The sequence below is a fragment of the Camarhynchus parvulus genome, chromosome 27 (genome assembly GCF_901933205.1).
Source record: "Camarhynchus parvulus chromosome 27, STF_HiC, whole genome shotgun sequence".
Taxonomy (NCBI): Eukaryota; Metazoa; Chordata; class Aves; order Passeriformes; family Thraupidae; genus Camarhynchus; species Camarhynchus parvulus.
Window position 1 is genome coordinate 909,042 of NC_044597.1, and position 24,140 is coordinate 933,181.

Genomic DNA, 24,140 nt, shown 5'->3' on the forward strand with positions numbered 1-24,140 from the left:
AAAAAACAACAACAACAACAACAACAAAAACCAAAACTGTTCCCCGGGAGCATCTTGGAGCCCAGAGTTGGTAAAACCCCCAAAATTCGCAGCCCGTGGTGCTGAACGCCCGCCCAAGGACCCAAGGATGGATGGACACGGCTGAGTGCGGCTCTGCCCGCCGCTCTCCCCTGGCAAGGGCTGGGATCTGGGATCAGGAGCGGCTGAACCCGGCCCGGGTCGGCTCTGCCCTCCCCAGCCCTGCACGAACCTGGCCGGGCGGGCGGGGGTCCCGCGGGGGCGGCCCCGGGCCCGGGCAGCGGCTGCAGGATCAGCACCGGGCACCGGGAACGCTCCGGGCACCGGGAACGCTCCGGGCACCGGGAATGCTCCGGGAATGCCCCGGGGGCGATCCCAGGGCGCGGGGCTGCGAGGGAGGAGAGGAGGGAAAACCGGGGTTGTAAATTCAAGGGTTAATGCGGAGTCCTGGCAGCGGGACACGGGGGGACAGAGGGGACACGGCTGGGGACAGGCGGGACTGGGACCGGGATGGTGGCGGGGAGGGGAGGGGACGGGGCTGGGGGCGGGACAGAGGGACTGGGGTAGGGGGACAGAGGGACAGGGTGAAGGAAGGGGTGGGGACAACGGGGAACGGGGGTGGTGACAGGACAGAGGGGACTGGGATGGTGACAGGACAGAGGGGACAAAGCTGGTGGCAGGACGGAGGGGACGGGGCTGGGGGAGGGACAGAGCGGACAAAGATTGCAGGACAGAGGGAACCGGGGTGGGGGCAGGACCTAGGGGACTGGGATTGTGGCAGGACAGAGAGGACAAGGATGACAGGACAGAGGGGACGGGGGTGGTGGCGGGAGGAGCGGGTGGCCCGGGGGAGCAGGACGGGGGCCCTGGAGAAGGGAATTCGCTCTCCCCTGGTTTTCCAGGGACAGCGCCCTCCCATCCTGGGTCACTCCCAGACCCGCAGTGTCCCCACCCCTGGGGACAGGACCCGGGCACCTTTCGGGGTCTGCAGGGCGTTTGCAAAGCCCGGTGCCCACCCAAAGCCCCGAGCCCAGCCCCTCTCTCCCCTCCACCCTTATCCCGTCAATCCCGAGGCGGGAGCGCTCCGGGCTCACCCCAAGGAGGGGGGTCCCTGCCCGGGGGTCCCCCCAGAGCCCGCGGGGGTCCCCGGCCGCTCCCCGCTCCATGGCTCGGGATCGTCTCCAGGGCTCCGGGGAAACAAACCCTGCCCAGGGAGGCTCGGCCGGGCCGGGAATGTCCCCGGGCGGCTCCTCCCGGCGGGAAATCCCCGGGAAAGGCCCTGGGGACACCGGCTCGGGCTCTTCCTGGGTCCCCACGGGGCTGGGCCGTGTCCCCGGCTGTGACCGTGTTCACAGCGGTCTGAGCATGAGGGAAGAGACGAGAATCTGACTCCATGTTTCGGAAGGCTGATTTATTATTGTGAAAAATGCATGTATTTTATGATTGGCTTTTCGCAAATATTCAAATGAATATTCTATGTGTTGTGTTAGAAAGTGACGCTGCATTAATTCTCTTAAGTAGTGTGTTAAATATAGTTTTAGGTTATAAAAATTGTTAAAATAGAAACTGTGCTATGTAGGATACTTTTTTTAAAGAAAGGACTCACAGCGAGATAGCAGCCACAGGACACCTAAATCTTTCAGAGAAAAAGAATTTATTGGCCCTCTTATCAGAAGAAACGAACTTCTTCCTGCCTCGAAGGCACTGTCAGGATTCAGAGGAAGAAGTTGACACTGACCAGACAGAATCCTGTATGTGAATGGAATTTATGCATCATGTATGAGGTGTATGAATATGCAACAGGCTGTTGCTTTTAAGGGTTAATCCTCTGTTAACGTGGGTCCTTTGTCGGGCTCGTGTTGCCCAGAAAAAGGTACCCGGACGTCCGTAACATTTTGTCTCTATTGTCTCATATTGTCCTAATTCAAATTGTCCAAATTATTATTGCTCTAATTGTATTACTATTTTCATAACCATTTTATTACTATTAAACTTTTAAAATTTTAAAAACAAGTGATTGGCATTTTTCACATTATTTTATGATATATATTATATTAAAACTATACTAAAAGAATAGAAGAAAAGATTTCATCAGAAGGCTAGCGAAGAATAGAATAAAAGGAATGATAACAAAGGTTTGTGTCTCAGACAAAGAGTCCGAGCCAGCTGGACTGTGATTGGCCATTAATTAGAAACAACCACATGAGACCAATCACAGATGCACCTGTTGCATTCCACAGCAGCAGATAACCATTGTTTGCATTTTGTTCCTGAGGCCTCTCAGCTTCTCGGGAGGAATAATCCTAAGGAAAGGGTTTTTCAGAAAATATCCTGGCTACACCCGACCCTGTGCCTCGTGGTGAGGGGTGAAAGGAGCAGTCAGTGGCATCTGAGGTTCATTAGGGAATGGGAGGGACATTGGGGTAATGAGGTCTACGAAAGCTATGCATGGGACCCCCAAAGTCTCCCCTAAAATTTGGGTGGCAACCCCAGAGACCTCCAAAATCCTCATCTAGAATTGGAGTTGGGAACCACAGAAACCTCCTCAAAATCTCCCCAAAATTGGGGATGGGGGACACAAAGTCCACCCAAAATTTGGGATGGGACCCCCAGAGACCCCTGTAAAAGTTGGGGATGGGATCCTTAAACATCTCCCCTAATACTGGAGGATGGGACTCCTCAGAACCCCAAAAAGTATCCCCAAATTTGGGGATGGGGCACCCAAAGTCTCCCAAAAATTTGGGATGGGACACCCAAAGCCTCCCTAAAATTTGGGATGGGACCCCCAGAGACCCCTGTAAAGTTGGGGATGGAATCCTTAAACATCTTTCCTAATACTGGAGGATGGGACTCCTCAGAACCCCCAAAAATCTCCCCAAATTTGGGGATGGGACACCCAAAGTATCCCCAAAATTGGGGATGGGATGCCCAAAGTCTTCCCAGAATTGGGGATGGGACCCCCAGAGACCCCTGTAAAATTTGGTATGGGATCCTTAAACATCTCCCCTAATACTGGAGGATGGGACTCCTCAGAACCCCAAAAATCTCCCCAAAACTGGGGATGGATCCCGCAATTTAACCAGCCCCAGTGCCACCCCAGGGCTGCTCCTCAGGGTGCCACAGCCTCAGTGCCACCTGGGGTCCCTGGGGTGTCCTTGTCCCCGTGCCAGGTCCCCCGGGGCCGTGTCCCAGCTCCCTGTCCATGTCCCATGGGAATGAGCAGGAAATGCTGGCAGCAGAGCCAAAATTTGGGATGAGACCTTCAGAAACCTCCCCCAAAACCGGGGATGAGAACCACAGAAACCCCCCCAAAGTCCCCCAAAAATGAGAATGGGAACCAAACGTCTTCCCTAAAATTTGGATAGGAACCTCAGGGACCTCCAAAAGTCTCCCCAGAATTGGGGGTGGGAACCACAGAACCCCCCAAAATCTCCCCAGTGCTTGGGACCCCCACCGCAGGTCCTTCCCAGGGTGTTCCCGTGGGGATTGGTGCCCACAGGGCACAGCCAGCTCCTGGCAGAGAGCTCATCACAGGAAATCCTGGGGATGGGGAGTCTGCAGGAAACGCTGAATTCCAGCAAAATGCCCCCTGTGCCCCCTGAGACCCCCGCCCATCCCTGCCCCCGCCCCCCAGCTGCTGCTCCGGGGCATTTCCATGGATCTCACATCCCAGAGCTGCCGTGCCCCCGTGTGAGAGTCTGTCCAAAATATCCCTCATCTGCCTCACAATCGTCATTGGGGAGACCACCGAAAAGAACCAAAACCCCTCATGTCTGCTGATGCTGTAGGGGAAAAGTCACGAGCCGGAGGCCTGAGAGCGTTGCTAAGTTATCGTTTTTACAGGTGCACTTGCTGTATGCTACACTGAGCTCTAAGGGCACCCTGCCCTTTTGCACAAGAGCTCTGGAATCCTCCCCACCTCTCGGCCTGGCTGGATTTCTCCTAAGATCTGGGTGGTCCCCCTCCAAAGCAAGACCCCTCTCGCCCGTTCATAACCACCATGACAGACAAGTAGAGATGTAAGACTCTTCATCAAGGGACTGAGACCTGAAATCCCTGTGTGAGAAGGACCCCTCTCACCTTCTTCCAGAGACTGGGACTGAAACCCCCAACCCGGGGCAGGTGTGCAGTGGGGGGAAGGAAAGCTGCCCAAAGCAAGGTGGACGTTGCAGGTGTAGGCAGTGGGCCACTAGAACAATGGCTCACCCCCACTGCTGAACATGGGCTGTGGGTACCCCTACCCAAACACCATTCTTCCCCCCTGAAGACACAATAAACTACCTTTGTTTTGATTGCAAAATCCATCCTCCTTCCCCCACCGAAAAAGAGCATAATTGGGGAATTGTAACATAATTGGGGATGAACTGTGTCTCTGAGATCTCCCCGGACGCGGCCTGGTGAGCTCCATCGGCAGGATCCCGAAGGACTCTGCAGCACCACGTTTGGTAGCTATAACCCATTCCTCTTCTTCCTCCCTCCTTTCCCTTAATTTCCCCTTTTTTCCCCAGTTTCCTCCCCAACACATTTTTGCTGTGGTTGTTTCAATAAAGCTGCATTTGTTTTCATTATCACTGCAAATCCCCTGTGCTGTGTTGGTGTTTTTTGCACCCTGAGATCAATCCACGAACCATCATGAACCCTGTTTGTAAGGACGGACCGTGACACCCTGGTGCCAACCTGGGAACTTTTCCCGGGGTTTCAGCCCTCGGCCAGCTCTGCTGGGGAACCAATCTCTCTCAAAACTCTCGTTCTGCCCCAGAATGGCACCGGAGACGCCCCCAAATCCCCCTCCAGCCCCCAAATCCCCTCCTCCCCCCCAAGCCCGGCTGCCTCAGCCCCTCCCTTGGCTCCAGTCCGGGCTATTTTCTGCTTGATTGGGTTTTTCTCTGTGTTCCTGATTTTCCCGACCCCCTCTGGATTGCTTTTCTGCCTTTTGTTAGAATCCTAAATTCCCATTATTTGCCTATTTAATTACTGTGCTGCTTCCTGCCCGTTTTGGCAGAGCCGGGCTGGGCTGATCCCGATCTTATCTCCCCTTAGGAGGGGCTCAAACACCGGGATGGGGGTGAGGAGTGCAAGGGAGCCTCGTGCCAGGGACGTGAGGGGTGACAGGGACCTGCTCGGGATGTCCCCAGCCCCCCGGCAGCCTGAGCCCTCCGGGGGAACATTATGGACAGAGAGGAGGAGGAGGAGAAGGAGAAGGAGAAGGAGAAGGAGAAGGAGAAGGAGAAGGAGAAGGAGAAGGAGAAGGAGAAGGAGAAGGAGAAGGAGAAGGAGAAGGAGAAGGAGAAGGAGAAGGAGAAGGAGAAGGAGAAGGAGAAGGAGAAGGAGAAGGAGAAGGAGAAGGAGAAGGAGAAGGAGAAGGAGAAGGAGAAGGAGAAGGAGAAGGAGAAGGAGGGGAGGGAATTTGGGAAGTTTTCTGCAATGGGATCAGAGGGACCCCCTGCAATGGGATCAGAGGGATCCCTGCAATGGGATCAGAGGGATCCCTGCAGTGGGATCAGAGGGATCCAGCCCCTCTCTGGGCCATCACCCAGCGCTGGCAGCACAGCAGGGCAGAGCCAGGCAGGGCATGGGGGCGGCTCAGACCGGGAGCACCGGGAGGGGAGGAACCGAGCCCTGAGCTGCCCTGGAGGTGCCAGCACATCCCTCCTGCCACTTCCCTGGCCGGGACACCAAGAGATTCCCAAAGTGAGGAAACCCCGGCAGGATCCGCCTCGCCCGAGCCTCGGGGCAGATGAAGAAACGCCGCGGCTGAGGCACCACATCCCCCCGAGCTGCTGCTGCCTCCCGGAGGCTCCCAAAACCAACCCCAGAGCAGATTGTCGCTGCACACCGGGATAAACCCTGGCACGGAGGGAGCTGCTGTCCCCTGGGCTGCCCACCGTCACTGTCACATTCGGGACACACCTCTGGGGACTCTCTCCGCGTCCGCAGCTGTGAATGGGTTTAAGCTCCTGTCCTGGTTTTACATGGGAGACATTTATGAACGATAATTATTTTGAACGATAATTATTATGAACGATAATTATTTTCAACGATAAACCTCATTTTGAGCGATAACTACAAAATCCCCTTTCCCTTCCCAGGAGGTCTCACGCTGCCAGTGCTTTGATCTTCATCGTCCCCAAGCTGTCACCGGCCTCCTCTTCCTCGGAATTCCCCTTCCCAGACTCGCCTCTTTCCATAGAGGAAAAGCCCAGGAAGATGCAGCTGGCGCGGGGCGGGGAGCGCAGCTGGCGCTGGCACATCCGCGGTGGGATGGAGGCGGCACAATCGGCGATCCCAGCCCTCCCTAAACGAGCGTTTGTCACCTGCAGGAAGAGTCCTGTCAGTGACGTCCTCTGCTTTGCAAACGCCTGAGTCACCCCGAACAGGCGGCGGGATCGGTGGGAAGGGCCGGGACAGACTCTGGGGATATTCCCGGGGCCCCGGCCGGGACACAAGGGCCGGTCCCGCCACCGGGGCCGCGCTGCCACCCCGCAGCCGTGTGCCCGAGGCAAATCCCCTTTCCTTTCTTTCCTTTCCTTTCCTTTCCTTTCCTTTCCTTTCCTTTCCTTTCCTTTCCTTTCCTTTCCTTTCCTTTCCTTTCCTTTCCTTTCCTTTCCTTTCCTTTCCTTTTCCTTTCCTTTCCTTTCCTTTCCTTTCCTTTTCCTTTCCTTTCCTTTCCTTTCCTTTCCTTTCCTTTCCTTTCCTTTCCTTTTCCTTCCCTTTCCTTTCCTTTTCCCTTCCCTTCCCTTCCCTTCCCTTTCCTTTTCCTTTCCCTTCCTTCCCTTCCCTTCCCTTCCCTTCCCTTCCCTTCCCTTCCCTTCCCTTCCCTTCCTTCCCTTCCCTTCCCTTCCCTTCCTTCCTTCCCTTCCCTTCCCTTCCCTTCCCTTCCTTCCCTTCCCTTCCCTTCCCTTCCCTTCCCTTCCCTTCCCTTCCCTTCCCTTCCCTTCCCTGTCCCCTCTGCCCATCACCACTGTCACTGTCACCAGACTCAGCCACCCCAAATGGGACCCCAAAAGTCTTCCCAAAATTGGGGATGGGGCCCACAGAGACTCCCCCAAAACTGGGAATGGGACCCCCAAAAATGTCCCCCTAATATTGGGGATGGAGCTCCCAGAAACACCCAAAAGTCTCCCCAAAAAGGGACCAGGAGCAACAGGGAGCAGGAGGGACAGGGATGGGACCCCCAGAGACCCCCCTAAAATTGGGAATGGGGCCCCTAAACATGTGCCCTAATATTGAGGATGGGACTCTCAAAAACCCCCAAAAGTCTCACCAAAATTGGGAATGGGACACACAGAGACCCCCCAACATCAGGGATGGGACCCCCAAAAATGTCCCCTAATATTGGGGATGGGGATCCCAGAAACCCCCAAAAGTCTCCCCAACACTGGGGATGGGACCCACAGTCACTCCCCCAAAATTGGGAATGGGACCCCTAAACATTTTCCCTAATATTGGGGATGGGGCTCCTAAAAAACTACAAAAGTCTCCTCAAAAATGGGGATGGGACCCCCAGAGACCCCTCCCAACATCGGGTTTGGGACCCCTAAAGTCTCCCCTAAATTTTGGGGGGAGAGACTCACAAAAATTTCCCCAAAAATGGGGTTTGGGTTTGGAACCAGAGAAATTTCCTCATAATCTCCCCAAAACCGGGAATGGGAACCCAAAAGTCTCCCCAAAATTTGGCATGGGATGCCTAAATTCTCCTCAGAATTGGAGGTCCCACGACTAAAATAATTAAAATTATGATGTTTGAGTCAAAATTCCCCTCGCTGAGGGGGTTGGGGCTTTCCAGCAGAGGGAATTCTATAAATGGATTTATTTTACATATCCCAAATACATATTTATATGGATTTTATCCATATTTATATATTTACAGATGCATCATTTTATTTTTTTTTTTCTGTAAGAAGAGCCCAGGTGATGCCTGGGGCCAGCAGAGCCATCCTGGGGCCAGCAGAGCCATCCTGGGGACAGCAGAGTCACACTCGGGACAGCAGAGCCATCCTGGGGACAGCAGAGCCATCCTGGGGACAGCAGAGCGCCATCCTGGGGACAGCAGAGTCGGGACACAGCCATCCGGGACAGCAGAGCCATCCTGGGGACAGCAGAGTCACACTCGGGACAGCAGAGCCACCCCTGGGCCAGGCTGGAGGGAGCGCCCCTGTCCCCACCAGGGGATGTGACCCTCGCACCCCGTTCCTGCGGCCTTTTCCAGCTGTTCTCCAGCGGTTCTCCAGCGGTTTTCCAGCTGTTCTCCAGCTGTTCTCCACCCCGGCGGCCCCGAGGGGCCGGGAGGGGCTCGGTGTCCCCCTGGGCAGCCCCGGGCCCGGCTGGGGGTCCCGAGGGGCCGGGGGTGCCGGGGGAGGGGGCAGTGCCAGCCCGGGGTCCCTCCCGAGCTGCTCCATCCATCCCGGCGGAGGGAGGAGCCTCCGCATCCCCGAGCGGTGACACCGAGCCCGGCAGAGACGGCGACAGGGACAGCGCAGCGGGGACACGGGCAGGGAAGGGTCCAGAGGGACACAGGACAGGGCAAAGCAGAGGGCAGCGAGGTGCGGGGGCATCCCCGGAGCCCCGGGCCGCGAAGGAGGAGCTGGGCTGTCCCCAGACCCTCGGGGACAGAGCCGGGACCCCGCTGCTGCAGCCATGGGGGGTCCCTGGCGGCCGACCCGGCCCCGCTCGCTGCTGCTGCTGCTGCTCCTGCCCACGCTCCAGGTGAGTGGCCCTGGGCACAGCGCGGGGACAGCGCGGGGGGCACTGGGGGTCCCCATGCCAGCCACACCTGGGGCTGGGAGCAGTGAGGGGTCCTCCTGCCCAGGGTGGGGCTGCCCATCCCATTATCCCATGGCATCCCATGGATCCCATCCCATCCCATCCCACCCCATCCCATCACATCCCATCCCACCCCATCCCATCCCATTATCCCATCCCATCCCCATCTCTCATGCTCCAGACCTGGGCGATGCCCTGCCAGCCCCCCTTGGGGACGTTCCCACAGCTCCTGGGGACAATGTGGTGACAAAGGCACTGCTGGGACCCCCAGGAGCGGGCAGTGCTCAGGGACCCCCTAGGGCAGAGGCCCCAAGGGTCCAGGTCCCGGGGATGATCCCTTGGGAACCGATCCTCCAGCCCACATCACCCAGAGCACCCCCAGCACAGGGGTTGGGGGGCTGGGGGTGCAGGGGACAGGGACAGCCGTGGGTGACCCCCAGGACAGGGCCATGGCACCAAACCCTGTGGGAATGGGGGAACTGGGGTGGTTGTGCTGCCAGAGGGAGAGAAACAGCGCTGGGCGAGTCAGGCTGTGCTGGGGAAAGGGGAGGGAGGGGAGTGGAAGGGGAAAAAGGGAAAAGGAAAAAAGGGAAAGGGAAAGGGAAAGGGAAAGGGAAAGGGAAAGGGAAAGGGAAAAAAAGGGAAAAAAAGGAAAAAGGGAAAAAAGGGAAAAAAAGGGAAAAAGGAAAAAAAAGGGGGAAAGGGGGAAAAGGAAAAAAACGGGGAAAAGGGCAAAAAGAGAAAAAAAGGGGAAAGGAAAAAAGGGAAAGGGAAAAATGAAAAAGTAATAAAGGGAAAGGGAAAAAGAAAAAAAGGGAAAGGGAAAGGGATAAGGAAAGGGAAAAGATAAAAGGGAAAAGGAAGAAATGGAAAAGGAAAAAGGAAAAAGATAAAGGGGGAAAAGGGAAAGGGAAAGGAAAAAAGGAAAAAGGAAAAAGGGGAAAGGAATAAAAGGAAAGGGAAGGGGAAGGGAAAGGGAAGGGGAAGGGGAAGGAAAGGGAAGCTGGGATGTGGGAGCACTGGAGGCTTGCAGGGTTTTAGAGACTGATGGCATCAGGCTCCTTCCAGGGGGGAAACTGAGGCACAGCAGGAATTCCCCGCCCTGCAGGGCACTCGGAACGGAGCCCTGCACATTCCCTGCTCCTGCTCCAGCATCCTGGCCCTGCTGCCATAAATAACAAACCAAACCCAGCAGCTCTGCAGCTAAAGAGGGGTGAGAGAAACCCCCTGCCCCATCCATGTCCCCCAGCACTGGCAGGATGGAGGAGGAGGAGAATTCCTGAGCCTCCCCAGTGCTGTGCCCAGAGCCATCCCCAAAACGCCTTTTCCAGGCTGAAATTCCCTTGAAATCTTGTGTTCAGCAGGAAAAGGACACAAAATCTTCTGAGGGACGTGAGGGGACTCTGAGGAGCGGCTGCTTGGCCAGGCCAGGCAGGGCAGGGCTCAGCCAGGGGATGCTCCAAGGTCCCAGAGTTCCCTGTGTTGGGAACCTCAGGGATCCGCCCTCATCCCTCTGTTCCTGCAGCTCTTACACCTCTGGCCTGAAAGAGCCAGCAACACAAACCCAGGTCTGGGCACCAGATCCAGGTCCCAGCCAGCCCTGAACCTGCTGGGATGCTTGGGAATGGGCAGGGATGTGGGAATGGGCATGGAGGGATACACGGGAATGGGCACCAAAACCTGGGAATGGGCAGAGATGTGTGGGAATGGGCGTGGAACTTGGGAATGGGCACAGACACTTGGAATGGGCAGGGATGTGTGGAAACAGACATGGAGGGATGCTTGGGAATGGGCACAGACATTTGGGAATGGGCAGGGATATGTGGGAATGGGCATGGACACTTGGGAATGGGCAGAGATGTCTGGGAGTGGGCACAAACACTTGGGAATGGGCACAGACATTTGGGAATGGGCACAGACATTTGGGAATGGGCACAGACATTTGGTAAGGGGCAGACAATGGGCACAATAACTTGGGAATGGGCAGGAATGTGTGGGGATGGGCACAGACACTTGGGAATGGGCAGGGATACAAGGGAATGGGCATGGACACTTGGGAATGGGCACAGACACTTGGGAATGGGCAAAGATGTGTGGGAATGGGGACAGACACTTGGGAATGAGCAGGGATAGCCAGCAATGGACACACAGAGTTCCTGGCATCTCCCAGTGCAGCCTCAGTCTCCCAGTTCTCCAGCTGGCAGCCAAGGAGGCGAATCCAAAGCAGGGATTCCCTGACAATCCAATCCCTGCAGCCACCACATCTCTCACATCTTTGGGATTTGGGCATTCTCCCTGGTGCTCCATCAGGTCTGCTGGCAAAGCCCAGAGCTGGGAATGTGGGGTTTGCTGTTCTCACATCCCACTGGGATAATGGGAGGTGTCCGTGTCCGTGGCAGGTGGGGACTGGGATGGGTTTGTGGTCCCTTCCAACCCAAATCCATGATTCCATTTCCACAATTCCATGATTCCAATTCCACAATTCTATGGCAGGTGGGGGCTGGGATGTGTTTGTGGTCTCTTCCAACCTAAATCCATTATTCCATTTCCACAATTCCATGATTCCAATTCCACAATTTCACAGTTCCATTACTCCAATTCCACAATTCCATGGCAGGTGGGGACTGGGATGTGTTTGTGGTCTCTTCCAACCTAAATCCATGATTCCATTTCTACAATTCCACTACTCCAATTCCACAATTCCATGACTCCATTTTCACAATTCCATGACTCTAATTCCACAATTCCGTGGTTCTCCTGCCTGCCCTTTCCCCTCTCCATGGTGCAGGGGACTCATCCCGACTGCTCCATCGTCCTCCACTTCCAGGAGCTGGAGGAGGAATGTCTGCAGAGGATCCGGAGCGAGAGCCGCAGCCCGGGGCAGGCAGGGCAGGGTGAGCCTGGATCAGCTCCCTCGGAGCAGGGAGGAATTCCTGAGGTGCCCCTGGAGGGTGATCATGGGAGGGGATGGCAGAGCATTCATGGGTTTGGGATTTCCAGGGAGATGCAGAGCAGCACCAAGGCAAATCCCTGGAGAGCCCCAGAAATGCTGTTGGGATGGGATAGAGGGGATTGGGGGATGCAAACAACAGCCAGAACTCAGCCCTGGTGGGTTTAGGGAATCCTGGAGTGGTTGGGATTGGGAGGGACCTCAAAGCCCACCCAGTGCCACCCCTGCCATGGTAGGGACACCTCTCACTGTCCCAGGCTGCTCCAAGCCCTGTCAAGCCTAGCCTTGGGCACTGCCAGGGATGCAGGGGCAGCCCCAGCTGCTCTGGGAATTCCATCCCAGCCCCTCCCCACCCTCCCAGGGAACAATTCCCAATTTCCAAGATCCCATCCAGCCCTGCCCTCTGGCAGTGGGAGCCATTCCCTGTGTCCTGTCCCTCCATCCCTTGTCCCCAGTCCCTCTGCAGCTCTCCTGGAGCCCTTCAGCCCCTGCAAGGGGCTCTGAGCTCTCCCTGGAGCCTTCTCATCCCCCAGGAAGGGATTCATGGAATTTGGCAGTGCTGAATTGGTCCATGCCCCTGGCAGAGTCCCTTCCATCCCCCTGCACCAGTGCCAGGCCAGTGGCCACCAGCACCAGGGTCACTCTGTGGTGTCACCACCTCATATCTGCTCCCCTTCCTAATTCAGTAAATTTTACTGCCAAACATTTTTTGAGCAACTCAGTTTTCCCATATCTGGGATTTTAAAGTAATTAACTGGTTGAAAAACCAGTTTTCAAGTGCTGATTTTGGACATCCTTTTTATAAATTGCATCTCAGTTTCCATCCAAAAGTGGAATGGCCCAAATCCCAGGCAAAAATTGTCACCTGGAGAATAAGGAATGCATAATTCCAGGGCTTTCATCTCATAGCAGTGGAAAAATTAAGCAATAAATGCATATGAAGGTGCATAATTGCTTAAGTAACTCTGCAGAGATGTCATTTATCCTTCAGCTTAGCAGGGAAAAGCCAAATTGATTGGAAAAGGTCCATTTTGCAACCTGAACTGTGCCAGCCAAGGGGAAGGAATCTCAGTGCAGGAAAATATCCGAGATGTGGGAATGCATATTTAATATCTGGATTTAATGCTGGGGCTCCTGCTGCCCCTGTCCACCTGAGCTTCATCCATCCCTTTCCCTGCTTGCACCAGCGTGGGGAGCCTGACTCAGGACAGGCCCAGATCCCATGGATGGGGACGGAGGGCCCTGGGATCTCCTTATTCCTTATTCCTCATTCCTCATTCCTCATTCCTCATTCCTCATTCCTCATTCCTTATTCCTCATTCCCAATTCCCAAGATCCCATCCAGCCCTGCCCTCTGGCAGTGGGAGCCATTCCTGGTCCTGTCCCTCCATCCCTTTGTCCCCAGTCCCTCTCCAGCTCTCCTGGAGCCCCTGTGGGCCCTGGCCGGGCTCTGAGCTCTCCCTGGAGCTTCTCCTCTCCAGATGAGCCCCCCCAGCTCTCCCAGCCTTTCCTCTTCTATTCCTGACACCATTTCTATGCATCCTCTGGACTATGGGGGTTAAAATTCCAGAAGAGGCCCTGGAGAGGCTCCAAAGGCTGGGAGAGCTGGGGGTGCTCACCTGGAGAGGAGAAGCTCCGGGGAGAGCTCAGAGCCCCTGGCAGGGCCCAAAGGGGCTCCAGGAGAGCTGAGAGGGACTGGGGACAAGGGATGGAGGGACAGGAGCCAGGGAATGGCTCCCAGTGCCAGAGGGCAGGGCTGGATGGGATGTTGGGAATTGGGAATTGTCCCCTGGGAGGCTGGGCAGGCCCTGGCACAGGGTGCCCAGAGCAGCTGGGGCTGCCCCTGCATCCCTGGCAGTGCCCAAGGCCGGGCTGGAGCAGCCTGGGACAGTGGGAGGTGTCCCTGCCATGGCAGGGGGTGGCACTGGGTGGCTTAAGGTCCCTTCCAACCCAAACCATTCCAGGATTCCCTGCTCCCACGACCCCAAGAAATGAAGTGACTGCTCTCAGGGATGATCCCAATTCTGTGCTCGCTTCCCTGATCCTCCAGAACAAAAACCAAGCCCCACTTTGGCATTGTGGATGCAAATCCCTCCCTGCCAGCACTGCCACCCCCAGGCTGGAATCAGAGGAAATTCATCAGATCTGTCCAGTTCCACATTCCATGCTGGGAATGGCTCCATGAATAATGTGGATCTGCAGGGTTAATGATGGAGCTGTGCTGGGACAGGAGCTGGCCTGCAGTGGGATCTCCTTGTCCCATCGCAAATTCCCGCAGTCCTGAGGCTGCCTGGCCATGCTCATTCCCTAGAAAATTGAGAATTGTTTAAACAGGAATTCGGTGCTGAAGAAGGAAGCAAAAGTTGTTTAAATCATGCAGAAACCCTTACATGACTTCATTCTGTCCTTGGGGACACATCCCGAGCTGAGCCTCCAGGTGCAAAAATCCAGCCTAAATCTGGGTTATTTGAGGAGCCACGGGCAAATCCCAGCCCACGGCACACGCAGGGGTTCCCACAGGAGGTGGGTCTGACACAGCCCCAGGAGCTCCCGCAGGAGCTGAAAGGGGATCCCGAGGAGCCCAGGAGGAGAGCCAGGATGCTCCTGGAAGGGAAAGGAAAAAAGGGAAAAGGAAAGGGGAAGGGGAAAAGGGGGGAAAAGGGGGGAAAAAGGGGAAAGGGGGGGAAAAGGGGGAAAAAAGGGAAAAGGGAAAGGGAAGGGGAAGGGGAAGGGGAAGGGGAAGGGAAGGGGAAGGGGAAGGGAGAGGGGACGGGGAAGGGGAGAGGGGACGGGGAAAGGGAAAGGAAAAGGAAAGGGAAAGGGAAAGGGAAAGGGAAAGGGAAAGGGAAAAGGAAAGGGAAAGGGAAAGGGAGAGGGAGAGGGAAAGGGAAAGAGAAAGGGGGAAGGGGAAGGGGAAGGGGAAGGGGAAGGGGAAGGGGAAAAGGAAGGGAAGGGGAAGGGGAAGGGATGGGGAAGGGGAAGGGGAAGCTGGGCTGAGGGAGCACTGGAGGCTTGCAGGGTTTTAGACACTGATGGCATCGGCAGGGAAACTGAGGCACAGCAGGAATTGCCTGCCCTGGTGTCCTCTCCCTCCCCAGGCTGCCCCACCGAGTGGGACGGGCTCAGCTGCTGGCCCGCCCTGCCCCTTGGCCAGTCCCGAGGTGTCGCCTGTCCCGAGATCCTGAGCGTCTTCAAGAAGTCCAAAGGTCTGAATCCAGCGGGGATCGCTCATCCCACAGCCCCACCTGCCCTGCCAGGGCCCCCAGAGCCACCCCAGCCCTTCCCTCCGACCCCACAGCTCCTGCCTGTCCCAAAATGTCCTCGGTGGAAACTGCAGCCCCAGCAGGGACAGGAAAAACAGAGATTCAGGGACCCAAATCCTTTCATCCCTCTGTTGGTGGAGCTCTTGGGGAGCTCATTCTCCATCCTGGTGACGCCAGGACAGGCCGCTCGCTGCCCTCCTTTCCCACACACCATCCCAGGGCTCCTGAGCTGGCTCCAGAGCTCCCACTGGAACATCCCAGCACTTCCTCAGGCAGGAGTAATTCGGGAAATGTTGGGAAATATTTGGTTTGGGGCAGGAACAGCTCAGGAGAGGCTCGATGGAGCCCTCACAGGATGAATGAGCACTTCTACAGCCTTAATTCCCAATTCCCTTCCCCTGGAGGGATCTGAGCTTGTGTTCACACCCAGAAGTTTTGTCAGAAGTTTTCCTGGCAGCTTCAGGCACGGGGCCATGGGATCCAGAAGGGATGGGATAGCAATTGGATTTGGGAGGGAGGGATGGGGTCTGGAAGGGATGGGGCAGTGATAGGGTCCAGAAGGAGCAGTGGGATCGGGGAGGGATGGGGCAGCCCAGGGGTACCACGCTGCTGTCCCTGTCTGTTCCAGGCCAGGCATTTTGGGGGTGCCATCAGAGGTGACACCTGTGGCTCCCCTGAGGTCCTTCCTTGTCCTGCAGGGCTGATCCAGAGGAACTGCACTGAGTGGGGCTGGAGCCCCCCCAGCCCCCCCTACCACAGTGCCTGCCAGCTGGAGACTCTTGGCAGCAGCAATGACACCGAGGCCAAGGCACGTGGGACCCCTGGGGTGTGAGGATCTGTCCCCATGTCCCCAAGGCCCCATGTCCCCAAGGCCCCATGTCCCCAAGGCCCCATGACTCCATGTCTCCATTTCCCCATGTGCCCATGGCCCCATTTCCCCATGGCTCTGTGTCCCTATTTCCCCATGTCCCTATGGCCCCATGTCCCCACACTGCCCCATGTCCCTGTGTCCCCATGGCCCCATGTCCCCATTTCCCCATGTCCCCAAGGCCCCATGACCCCATGGCTCTGTATCCCTATTTCCCCATGGCCCCATGGCCCCATGGTCCCACACTGCCCCATGTCCCCATGTCCCTGTGTCCCCACACTGCCCGCTGGCCAAAGAACCATGGAGATGCTCCTGGGTTATCCCATCACGCCTGGCTGTCCTTGCTTGCCCCACACCAGCCCTTCCCAGCCCCTGTCCCCTCCCTCCACTGGTGCTGTCCCTTGCAGAGAGGCCACTTTGTCACCATGAAGGTGCTCTACACCTGTGGCTACTCCACGTCGCTGGCAGCGCTGCTCCTGGCCATCGCCATCTTCTGCTGCTTCAGGTAGGGCTGGGAGCTGCTCCAGCTCCAGGGCTGGAGGGACATGGGATAAATCCCAGCAGGAACGGCTGCCCCCAGCCTGGCCCCTCGTGGGGCAGCCAGGACCCATCCCAGGCAACAGGAAAACTGGGAATGCAGGAAAGGAGTGGCACCCTTGTCCTTCCCTGGTGGCCCTCTCGGGTTCTGGTTTTGCAGATGTCCCTGTGCTGCAGGTTTGGGCTCTCCAGAGGTTTCTGGGATGTTCCCTTATCCTTGAGCAGCCCCAAGCAAAGCACTATTGTATTTGCAGGGGTTCCCCAATGGAGGCAGGAATGATGAATCTGACTCCATGTTCTCAGAAGGCTAATTAATTACTTTATTATACTATATTATATTAAAGAATAGTAAACTATAGTAAAGAATACAGCAAGGATACTTACTGAAGGCTAAAAAGATAATAATGAAAACTCGTGACTCTTTCCACAGTCCCGACACAGCTTGGCCCTGATTGGCCAAAGAGTGAAAAACAACTCACAGCAGAATCCAATGGAACAATCACCTGTGGGTAAACAATCTCCAAACACATTCCACATGAGCACAACACAGGAGAAGCAAATGAGATGAGAATTGTTCTCCTTTTCTCTGAGACCTCTCAGCTTCCGAGGAGAAAAACCCTGGGTGAAGGGATATTTTTCAGAGAATGTGAATGGCACACAGCACAACCCTGCCCTTCCTGATTTTAGAGCAGGAAAGCTTCTCCAGGGCTTTGTGACCATCACCAGCAGTGATCTCAGGGAAGGGGACACCAAAGCACCTTCTCTGCCCCTGTTTGGACCCAGCCCATCTCTCCCTCCTGCAGGAAGCTGCACTGCACCAGGAATTCCATCCACATCCACTTCTTCACCTCCTTCATCCTGCGGGGCACGGCCGTCTTCATCAAGGACAGGGTCCTCTTCTCAGACGAGTCCATTGACCATTGCACAATGTCCACGGTAAATCCCAAACCCCAGCCCTGGACCGCGGCAGGGAGAGCAGCAGGGGCTCCTTGGGAGGGGGCTGGTGGGACCTGGGGCGATTTGTCACTGCAGAGAGGAGATAGCAGCTGTGGAATGGAGGAAATTCTGCCCTGGGTGGCCCAGGGGAGGTTCAGCATTTCTGTATTTCCCTCCTTGCAGGGAACAAGTTCTGTCCTCAAAACTGCTCTGGCCTCAGGCTGAGTGTCCCCAGTGGGGCTAAAGCTCAGCACAGCCCACCAGCACCAGGTACTATTCAGATCTGAGGTTTTCAATCAAAACAGGAACTCCTGAGTGAAGACGTGGCACTGAGAACACAACAGACACAACCACGGGGTTTTGAAAGCTCCCTACAAAACCAGCCCGTGGTCAGCTGCCTGTGGGGCACAGGCAGAGCAGAACCTGGTGCAAGTGGTGTGAGGGGCTGGGGCAGAGTCCCTGGGGCTGCACTGAAAGTTCATCACTGAAAGGCCATCACTGAAAGGCCATCGCAGGTGTCCTCAAGAGGGTGGACAGGAGGGTGACAGTCCCCTGTGCCCCCAGGGCAGGCTGTGCTGCACCCTGAGCCGTCCCCTCCTCCCCTGGCAGGTGACCTGCAAGGCAGCCATCGCCTTCTTCCAGTACTCAGTGCTGGCCAACTTCTACTGGCTGCTGGTGGAGGGGCTGTACCTGCAGACGCTGCTGCTGCTCACCTTCACCTGCGACAGGAGCTACACCTGGGGCTACGTCCTCATGGGCTGGGGTGAGCCTGGGGACATCCCTGACATCCCCGGGCAGGAACCACCTGGGAACAGCCTGATCTGACACCCACCTGGCCAGAGGTGCCCAGAGCTGCTCCCAGCATGTCCCCACCCCAACATCTCCTGCATGGCCTTGGTGGGCACCCGCCTGCTCCTGCCAGAGCTCCTGCCAGAGCCCAGAGCTGCTGGGGAAGCATGGCCTGGTCAGAACAGCTCCTCCCTTCTTCCCACACCCACCTGGGGCTGGGAATGCCCATCCCAGGTGCCTGGGTGTGATGGAAGAGCGTGGGGACAGGAGAGTGGCCAGGAGGGTGGCCGGGAGGTGACACAGACACAGCACCAGCAGTGGGCACCACTGCTTTCTCCTGGAGAAAGTGGGAAGGTTGTCACCTTCCTGCCACATCCAGAAATGAGCTAGACACATGTTTCTGGGGACAAGGGACAGAAGGGTGCCATGGGGGCTTCCCAGAGCACTGGAGGGACCATTCCTGCCTGTGTCCTGTCCTTGCAGGTGTCCCCATGGTCACAGTCGGGGTGTGGGTGCTCACCAGGCTCCAGTACGACAACCACGGGTAAGAGCAGCTGTCCCTTGGCCTTGTCCAGGCCACCTCAGCCACGTGTCCCAGTCCAAGGGCTGGGAAATGAACCTTTGGCATGGGATGGATGCTCAGGAGGGGAGGACTGGGCCAGCACTTCATTTCAATGTTATTTCTGTTTTCTGGTGGGTCCTGCCACAAGAAAAGAGGGCAGAGGGGTGCGAAGGGGTCAGGGGTCTGGCCAAAGAAATGGCAGGGGGACAGCTGGGCCACACGGGTCCCCATGGGTGCCAGAGCCACCTCTGCTGTCCCGTAGGTGCTGGGATGACTACTCCAGTGTGTACTGGTGGGTGATCAAGGCTCCCATCCTCCTGGCCATATTTGTGAGTGTGCTCCCTGAGAGTCCCACCCCAGAGCCAGGGTCCCACACGGCCAGGGGACCCAGCCAGAGGCTGTGCAGAGTCTGAGACGTGGCCTCCTGGGACAGGTGAACTTCCTCATCTTCCTCAACGTCACCAGGATGTTGGCACAGAAGATCCGGTGTCCGGACCTCAGCAGAACCCACAAGCAGCAGTACATGTAAGGGGACAGGGCTGTGCCCACCTTGGGGTCTGGGGTGGGGACAGGGCTGTGCCCATCTCAGGATCTGGGGTGGGGACACGGCTGTGCCCACCCTGGGGTCCCAGGGCAGAGGGACCCTCCTTGGAGGAGCACAGAGCAGAGCCCTGGAGCCTCCAAGATCTGCCCTTCACACAGAACCTCCTTGGGGTTGAGACCAAGGTTTTGGGGAGGTCTCAGGGGGCAGCAGGAGCCCCCAGAGCCCTGTCCCTCCCTGTCCCTCTCCACAGGAGGCTGACCAAGTCCACGCTGCTGCTCATCCCCCTCTTCGGGGTGCACTACGTGGTGTTCGCGCTCTTCCCCGAGCACGTGGGCGTGGACGCCCGGCTCTACTTCGAGCTGGTGCTGGGCTCCTACCAGGTGAGATGGGCAGGGAAAACCCCATGGCCCCATCCCAAACCAAACCAGGACCCTCTGGAACGTGGGGGTTTGGCCTCTTTTGGGAGAGGGTGCCCCCAAACCCCTGGGGCAGGGCCTGGAGAACCTGGCACTGAGGTGTGGGAGGAGGTAAAGGCAGGGAGAAGATGAGCACAGAGGGGTCCAGCCCCTTCCTCTGTGTGAACATTGCTCTGCCTGTCCTCTCCAGGGCTTCCTGGTGGCTCTGCTGTACTGTTTCCTCAATGGGGAGGTGAGTGTGTGTCCCACCCCAACCCCGGGCACCACAGCGGGCATGGGGACACCCTGAGGGTGCCCCAAAGCCAGGGGTGGGCAGGGACAGTTCCCCCTCCCCTTGCCCCCCAGTTCCCTCTGTTGGGCGCTGTCTGGTGCCCCTGGGTGCCAGCACTGCCCACATTGGTGCAGGTCCAGGCTGAGATCAGGAGGAACTGGGGCACGTGGCAGAGGTCCATGGAGAGCAACGTCTTCAACCTGGCCACCCAGGACTTCACGGCGTGAGCAGGACAGGAGAGGGGCTGCTGGAGGAGCAGCTCCATGGCTGCGGCCCCAGAAAGACTCAACCCCCCTGATTTTGGAGGTTCTGGGTCTGACACCCTCAGAAGGTGTTGGGAACAACCAGAAAGGTCCAACCCCTCCTGATTTTGGGGGTATTGGGAACCACCGAAAAGACCAACCCCCCTGATTTTGGGGGTGTTGGGAACAACCAGAAAGACCCAACCCCCCTGATTTTGGGGGTTCTGGGTCTGACACCCTCAGAGGGTGTTGGGAACAACCATGGGAGAGGTTCTGCCTGCTTGGTGCTGGTGGATCTTGCACCCTCTGGTAGCACCTCACCCTGCGGCTCTCACTGCCTTGGGGCAGAGTTCCAGGCAAAGGGAAGGGAAATTCTGCACTTTTCTGCCTGAAACTGGGAAGGAAACACAGAAATCCTTCACCAAAGGACAGCTGGTGGGTTTTGTTTGCACTGAAGGAAAAGGGGCAGTGCCGATACTGAAGGGATTCACCAATGGATGTTTTCCCCTTTCCTTGGTTTACAAAATCATTTCCTGTCTGGGAAGATTCCTAAACACAGCCAGTAGCCCCCCTGGGGATGGGGGGAGGATACAGAGAGAGGCAAAACTCCAAACCTCTACAAGAGACTCCCAATGGCCTCAAGACCCAGTTCCTCCCCATTCCCAAAATGTTTCCGTTTCTCCCATGTGGGTTGATTGAGCTGGAGATGTTCCCTTGCCAGGAGAGCTCTCCCAGCCCTTTGCTCTGAGGAATGGGACTCACCTGGAGTCCCTGGGTTGTTTTTTTTTTTCCAGGGATAGGAAGGGTTTTGCCAATAAAATCTCATTCCAAGTCCAGCCTCACTTTTCAGAGTGTTGTTTTGCTCCACAAACCCAGAGGATTTGGGACTGGGGGTGCTGCAGGATGAAAACCCTGCCCATGACGGAATGCCTGGAAGTACCGCCCAGGCAATCTCTGCTTTTCCCCTGCCTGGTGAAGCTCACAGAGAGGAGATGGAGGAGGAAGGTGAGGAAGAGCTCAAGGTGGAGGCAGCACAAGCTGTCCCAGAGGTCCTGGGGTGCCCTCTGGGTGTGATGGTGGTCACAAGGGTTTTTGGGATGAAGAAAGAGACGAGATGGGCTTTATGATCAGAAGGCTTGATTTATTATTTTATGATATATACATATACTATACTATACTAAAAAGAAAAAGAAGGGAGAGTTTCTAGAAGCTGCTAAGCTAAGCAAGAAAAGTAAAGAATGATAACAAACCCGCTCTCTCGGACTGTGTCTGAGAGATCTCAGTTCTGGATTGGCCATTAATTATAAACATGCAAGTTGGGCCAATCCAGACAGACCTGTTGCATTCCACAGCAGCAGATAATCTATTGTTTATGTCTTGTTGCTGAACTTCTCACTTCAGCAGGAAAAATCCTGAAAGAGGATTTTTCATGAAAGAAATGTCTGTGACACTCTGGGTGACCCCAGCCTGTTCCAGCACCATGAACATCCTTCATCCTCACAGATGGAGCTCCTGCCCTGGCAAATGGTGCCTCCAGGAGGGAGAGAGGCCCCAAATGCCCTTCTGCCAAACTTCCTGGCCTCTCCCCTGCTCCTGAGACCGGAGCCACCCGATCCCGGCCTTGCTTCTCACCCTGCCTGGGTGCCACATGTCCTTCCCTAAATAAACCCCACTTGCTGGCCCCTGTCCAGCTGCAGGATCTCCAGAGATCCCATCTGGGAGGGCACCGAAGGGAAACAGAGCCCCAGAGCTCATCTGGGGTGAGATGGGAGAGGTTCCATTAAAATCCCCTCCAGAGGCAGCACATCCTGGATCATCAGGAACCCTCCAGAGGAGCTCAGGAGCTGTCAGTAAATCCCTGTCTGCAGCCAGGAAGGGACCAGAGGTGAAGAGAATCCTCTCCATCATCAATGAGGATGGGATGAGACAGCAGCAGACTGAGCAGGACTGGAGATGCTCAGTAGGAAAGCCTGTTTCCATAAAACTTTTTAAAACTCTGGATTTGCACCTATTTCCAGCTGCAGATGGGTTTTCGGGGTGATAAATGACCCCAAATGACCCTCTGGGGTTGGCTGGGCTTTGAACCCCTGCAGGACAGGAGCCCAGTGTGGCTCCAGGAGGGGACTGGGAGTCATCCTCAGCCTGCAGGAAAGGCTTTCCAAAGGCTCCCAGCACGGACCACACCCTCAGCTGGAAAAGATCGTAGAGATCTTAAGATCTCTAAGGTCTGGAAAGAGATCTTAAGATCTGGAAAGGGATCTTATAGTGTTGAAAGAGACCTTAAATCTCATAGGCAGGGACACACCTTCCACTATTCCAGGCTGCTCCCAGCCCTGTCCAGCCTGGCGTTGGGCACTGCCAGGGATCCAGGGCACCTGTGCCAGGGCCTGCCCACCCTCCCAGGGAGGGTCACGATCTCAGAGATTTTTTCCACTCTAACACTGCTGAGGCTGTGTTTGGGAGGGCTGAGCCCAAGCAGAGCAGGGTCAGTGTAGGATTGACGGGGGGTAGCTCAGTCGGGACGGACGGAGATGAGAGATCTCTGCAACCAGGTCATAGAACTTGGGGTTTATTGCAAAGGGCCTGGGTGCAGGGCCCTGCTGGGAGCTGCCAGCCACAGCTCAGAGCAGGTAGAGAGAAGAGAGGGGGAGAGAGGATGAGAGGGTGAGAGAGTAAAAGCATGAGAGAGTCAAAGGCAAGAGCTAAGAGCTAAGAGGCAAGAGTAAGAGTATAGAAAGTAAGAGAGCAAAGTTCCCGTTCCAATACAATAAATCATTTTCTGCGTTGAATATTCTGATTCTCACTAACCAATCTGGTACAAGATACAAATCCTATAGCATTTCCATACAGCCTATAAGAATCACTACATTACCATCCTGTGTTACATTTCAAACCCTAAAAACTCCTCTTTGGGCCCCTTCTGCCAAGCTGTAGGGTCTGCTCTGACCCTTGGGCCTGTCTGCAGGCAGAGGGTGTTGTTCCATCAAAAGGGGATCACCTTCAGCTGGCCACACCATTGTTTTCCAATTGTTCAGTAACTGAGGGATCTCAAAGCTTGCTTTCATTTCAATCTCGCTGATAGTTTCTATATTCTCAACATCTTTTGCCAGGCAATCATATTTGTAAGGCTTTCCTGTTTCATCTTCCCCAACAGGTCAGGTTTCCCGCATCCCTCCCCCAGGAGTGCCCCATCCTGGCGCCCTCCTCCCCCAGCGTGTCCCGGTGTCCCCGCAGCCCCAGCGGCGCCCGGGCACGGCGCAGTTTTGCACGCCCGGAGCCGGAGGGTGGCACTGCGGCCCCTCCGCAGAGCGGCACGGCGGGGATGGCAGCGCGGCAGCGCGGGGACATCATCCCCACAAAACCCCATCCAACAACCATACCACTCTCCATTAAAATAACTGCCCTAGTTGTAACAGCCCTGGGCATCGCTTTAGCCCTAGAAATCTCAAAAATAGCCCAAACACTCATCCTCACAAAACAAACCCCTCTCTCAAACTTCTCCACATCCCTAGGATACTTTAACCCTTTAATCCACCGCCTAAGCATAACTAACTTCCTCAACAGATGACAAAACATTGTCTCCCACCTAACTGACCTCTCCGGATACAAAATATTAGGCCCAGAAGGACTAGCCAAAGATTGAAGACTAAACCCCTTCTTAGAGTTGCCCCACCACCCCATCTCAGGTTAGAATGAGGACGTTAGCGACTGGGGTTCAGAACAGGATCTGTGATGAGGGTGGAAGGTTATTGGCTGCTGTCACCCCGGGGTGACAGCGGCCACTGAGCCCGGCCCCGAGAGCCCCAGAGGGTAAGGCACGGGTCACACCGCTCCAGGAACAGCCGGGCAGCCCCGGCCAGGCACGGGTTAACCCACGGTGCCCGGGGTGGGAATCCACAAAATCAGAGGGGTTTGGGAAAGCTGCAAAAGGCAGGCCCCAGAAGCAGTAGAACTGTGATTAGAGCCAAGCAGTAGCCATGA

The 24,140-nt window shown here is 56.2% G+C and overlaps 1 protein-coding gene across 1 annotated transcript; it reads left to right on the top strand.

Annotated features, from left to right (window-relative positions):
- The first annotated feature begins 8,655 nt into the window (after positions 1 to 8,655).
- Positions 8,656 to 20,144, top strand: LOC115913773 (vasoactive intestinal polypeptide receptor 1-like). The gene is made up of 13 exons (XM_030965999.1): positions 8,656 to 8,724; positions 11,570 to 11,675; positions 14,830 to 14,937; positions 15,693 to 15,802; positions 16,270 to 16,367; positions 17,203 to 17,335; positions 17,945 to 18,098; positions 18,608 to 18,668; positions 18,949 to 19,015; positions 19,120 to 19,211; positions 19,481 to 19,610; positions 19,837 to 19,878; positions 20,052 to 20,144. The coding sequence occupies exons 1-13, from the start codon at positions 8,656 to 8,658 to the stop codon at positions 20,142 to 20,144; spliced, it is 1,263 nt and encodes a 420-aa protein (XP_030821859.1).
- Positions 20,145 to 24,140: the final 3,996 nt, after the last annotated feature.

Bases quoted from the DNA above. Each gene is read 5' to 3' on its own strand.
- LOC115913773 (XM_030965999.1), top strand. From the start codon at position 8,656: ATGGGGGGTCCCTGGCGGCCGACCCGGCCCCGCTCGCTGCTGCTGCTG. The intron at 14,938-15,692 runs GTCTGAATCCAG...CTTGTCCTGCAG, and splicing joins CGTCTTCAAGAAGTCCAAAG to GGCTGATCCAGAGGAACTGC. The intron at 17,336-17,944 runs GTAAATCCCAAA...CTCCCCTGGCAG, and splicing joins ACCATTGCACAATGTCCACG to GTGACCTGCAAGGCAGCCAT.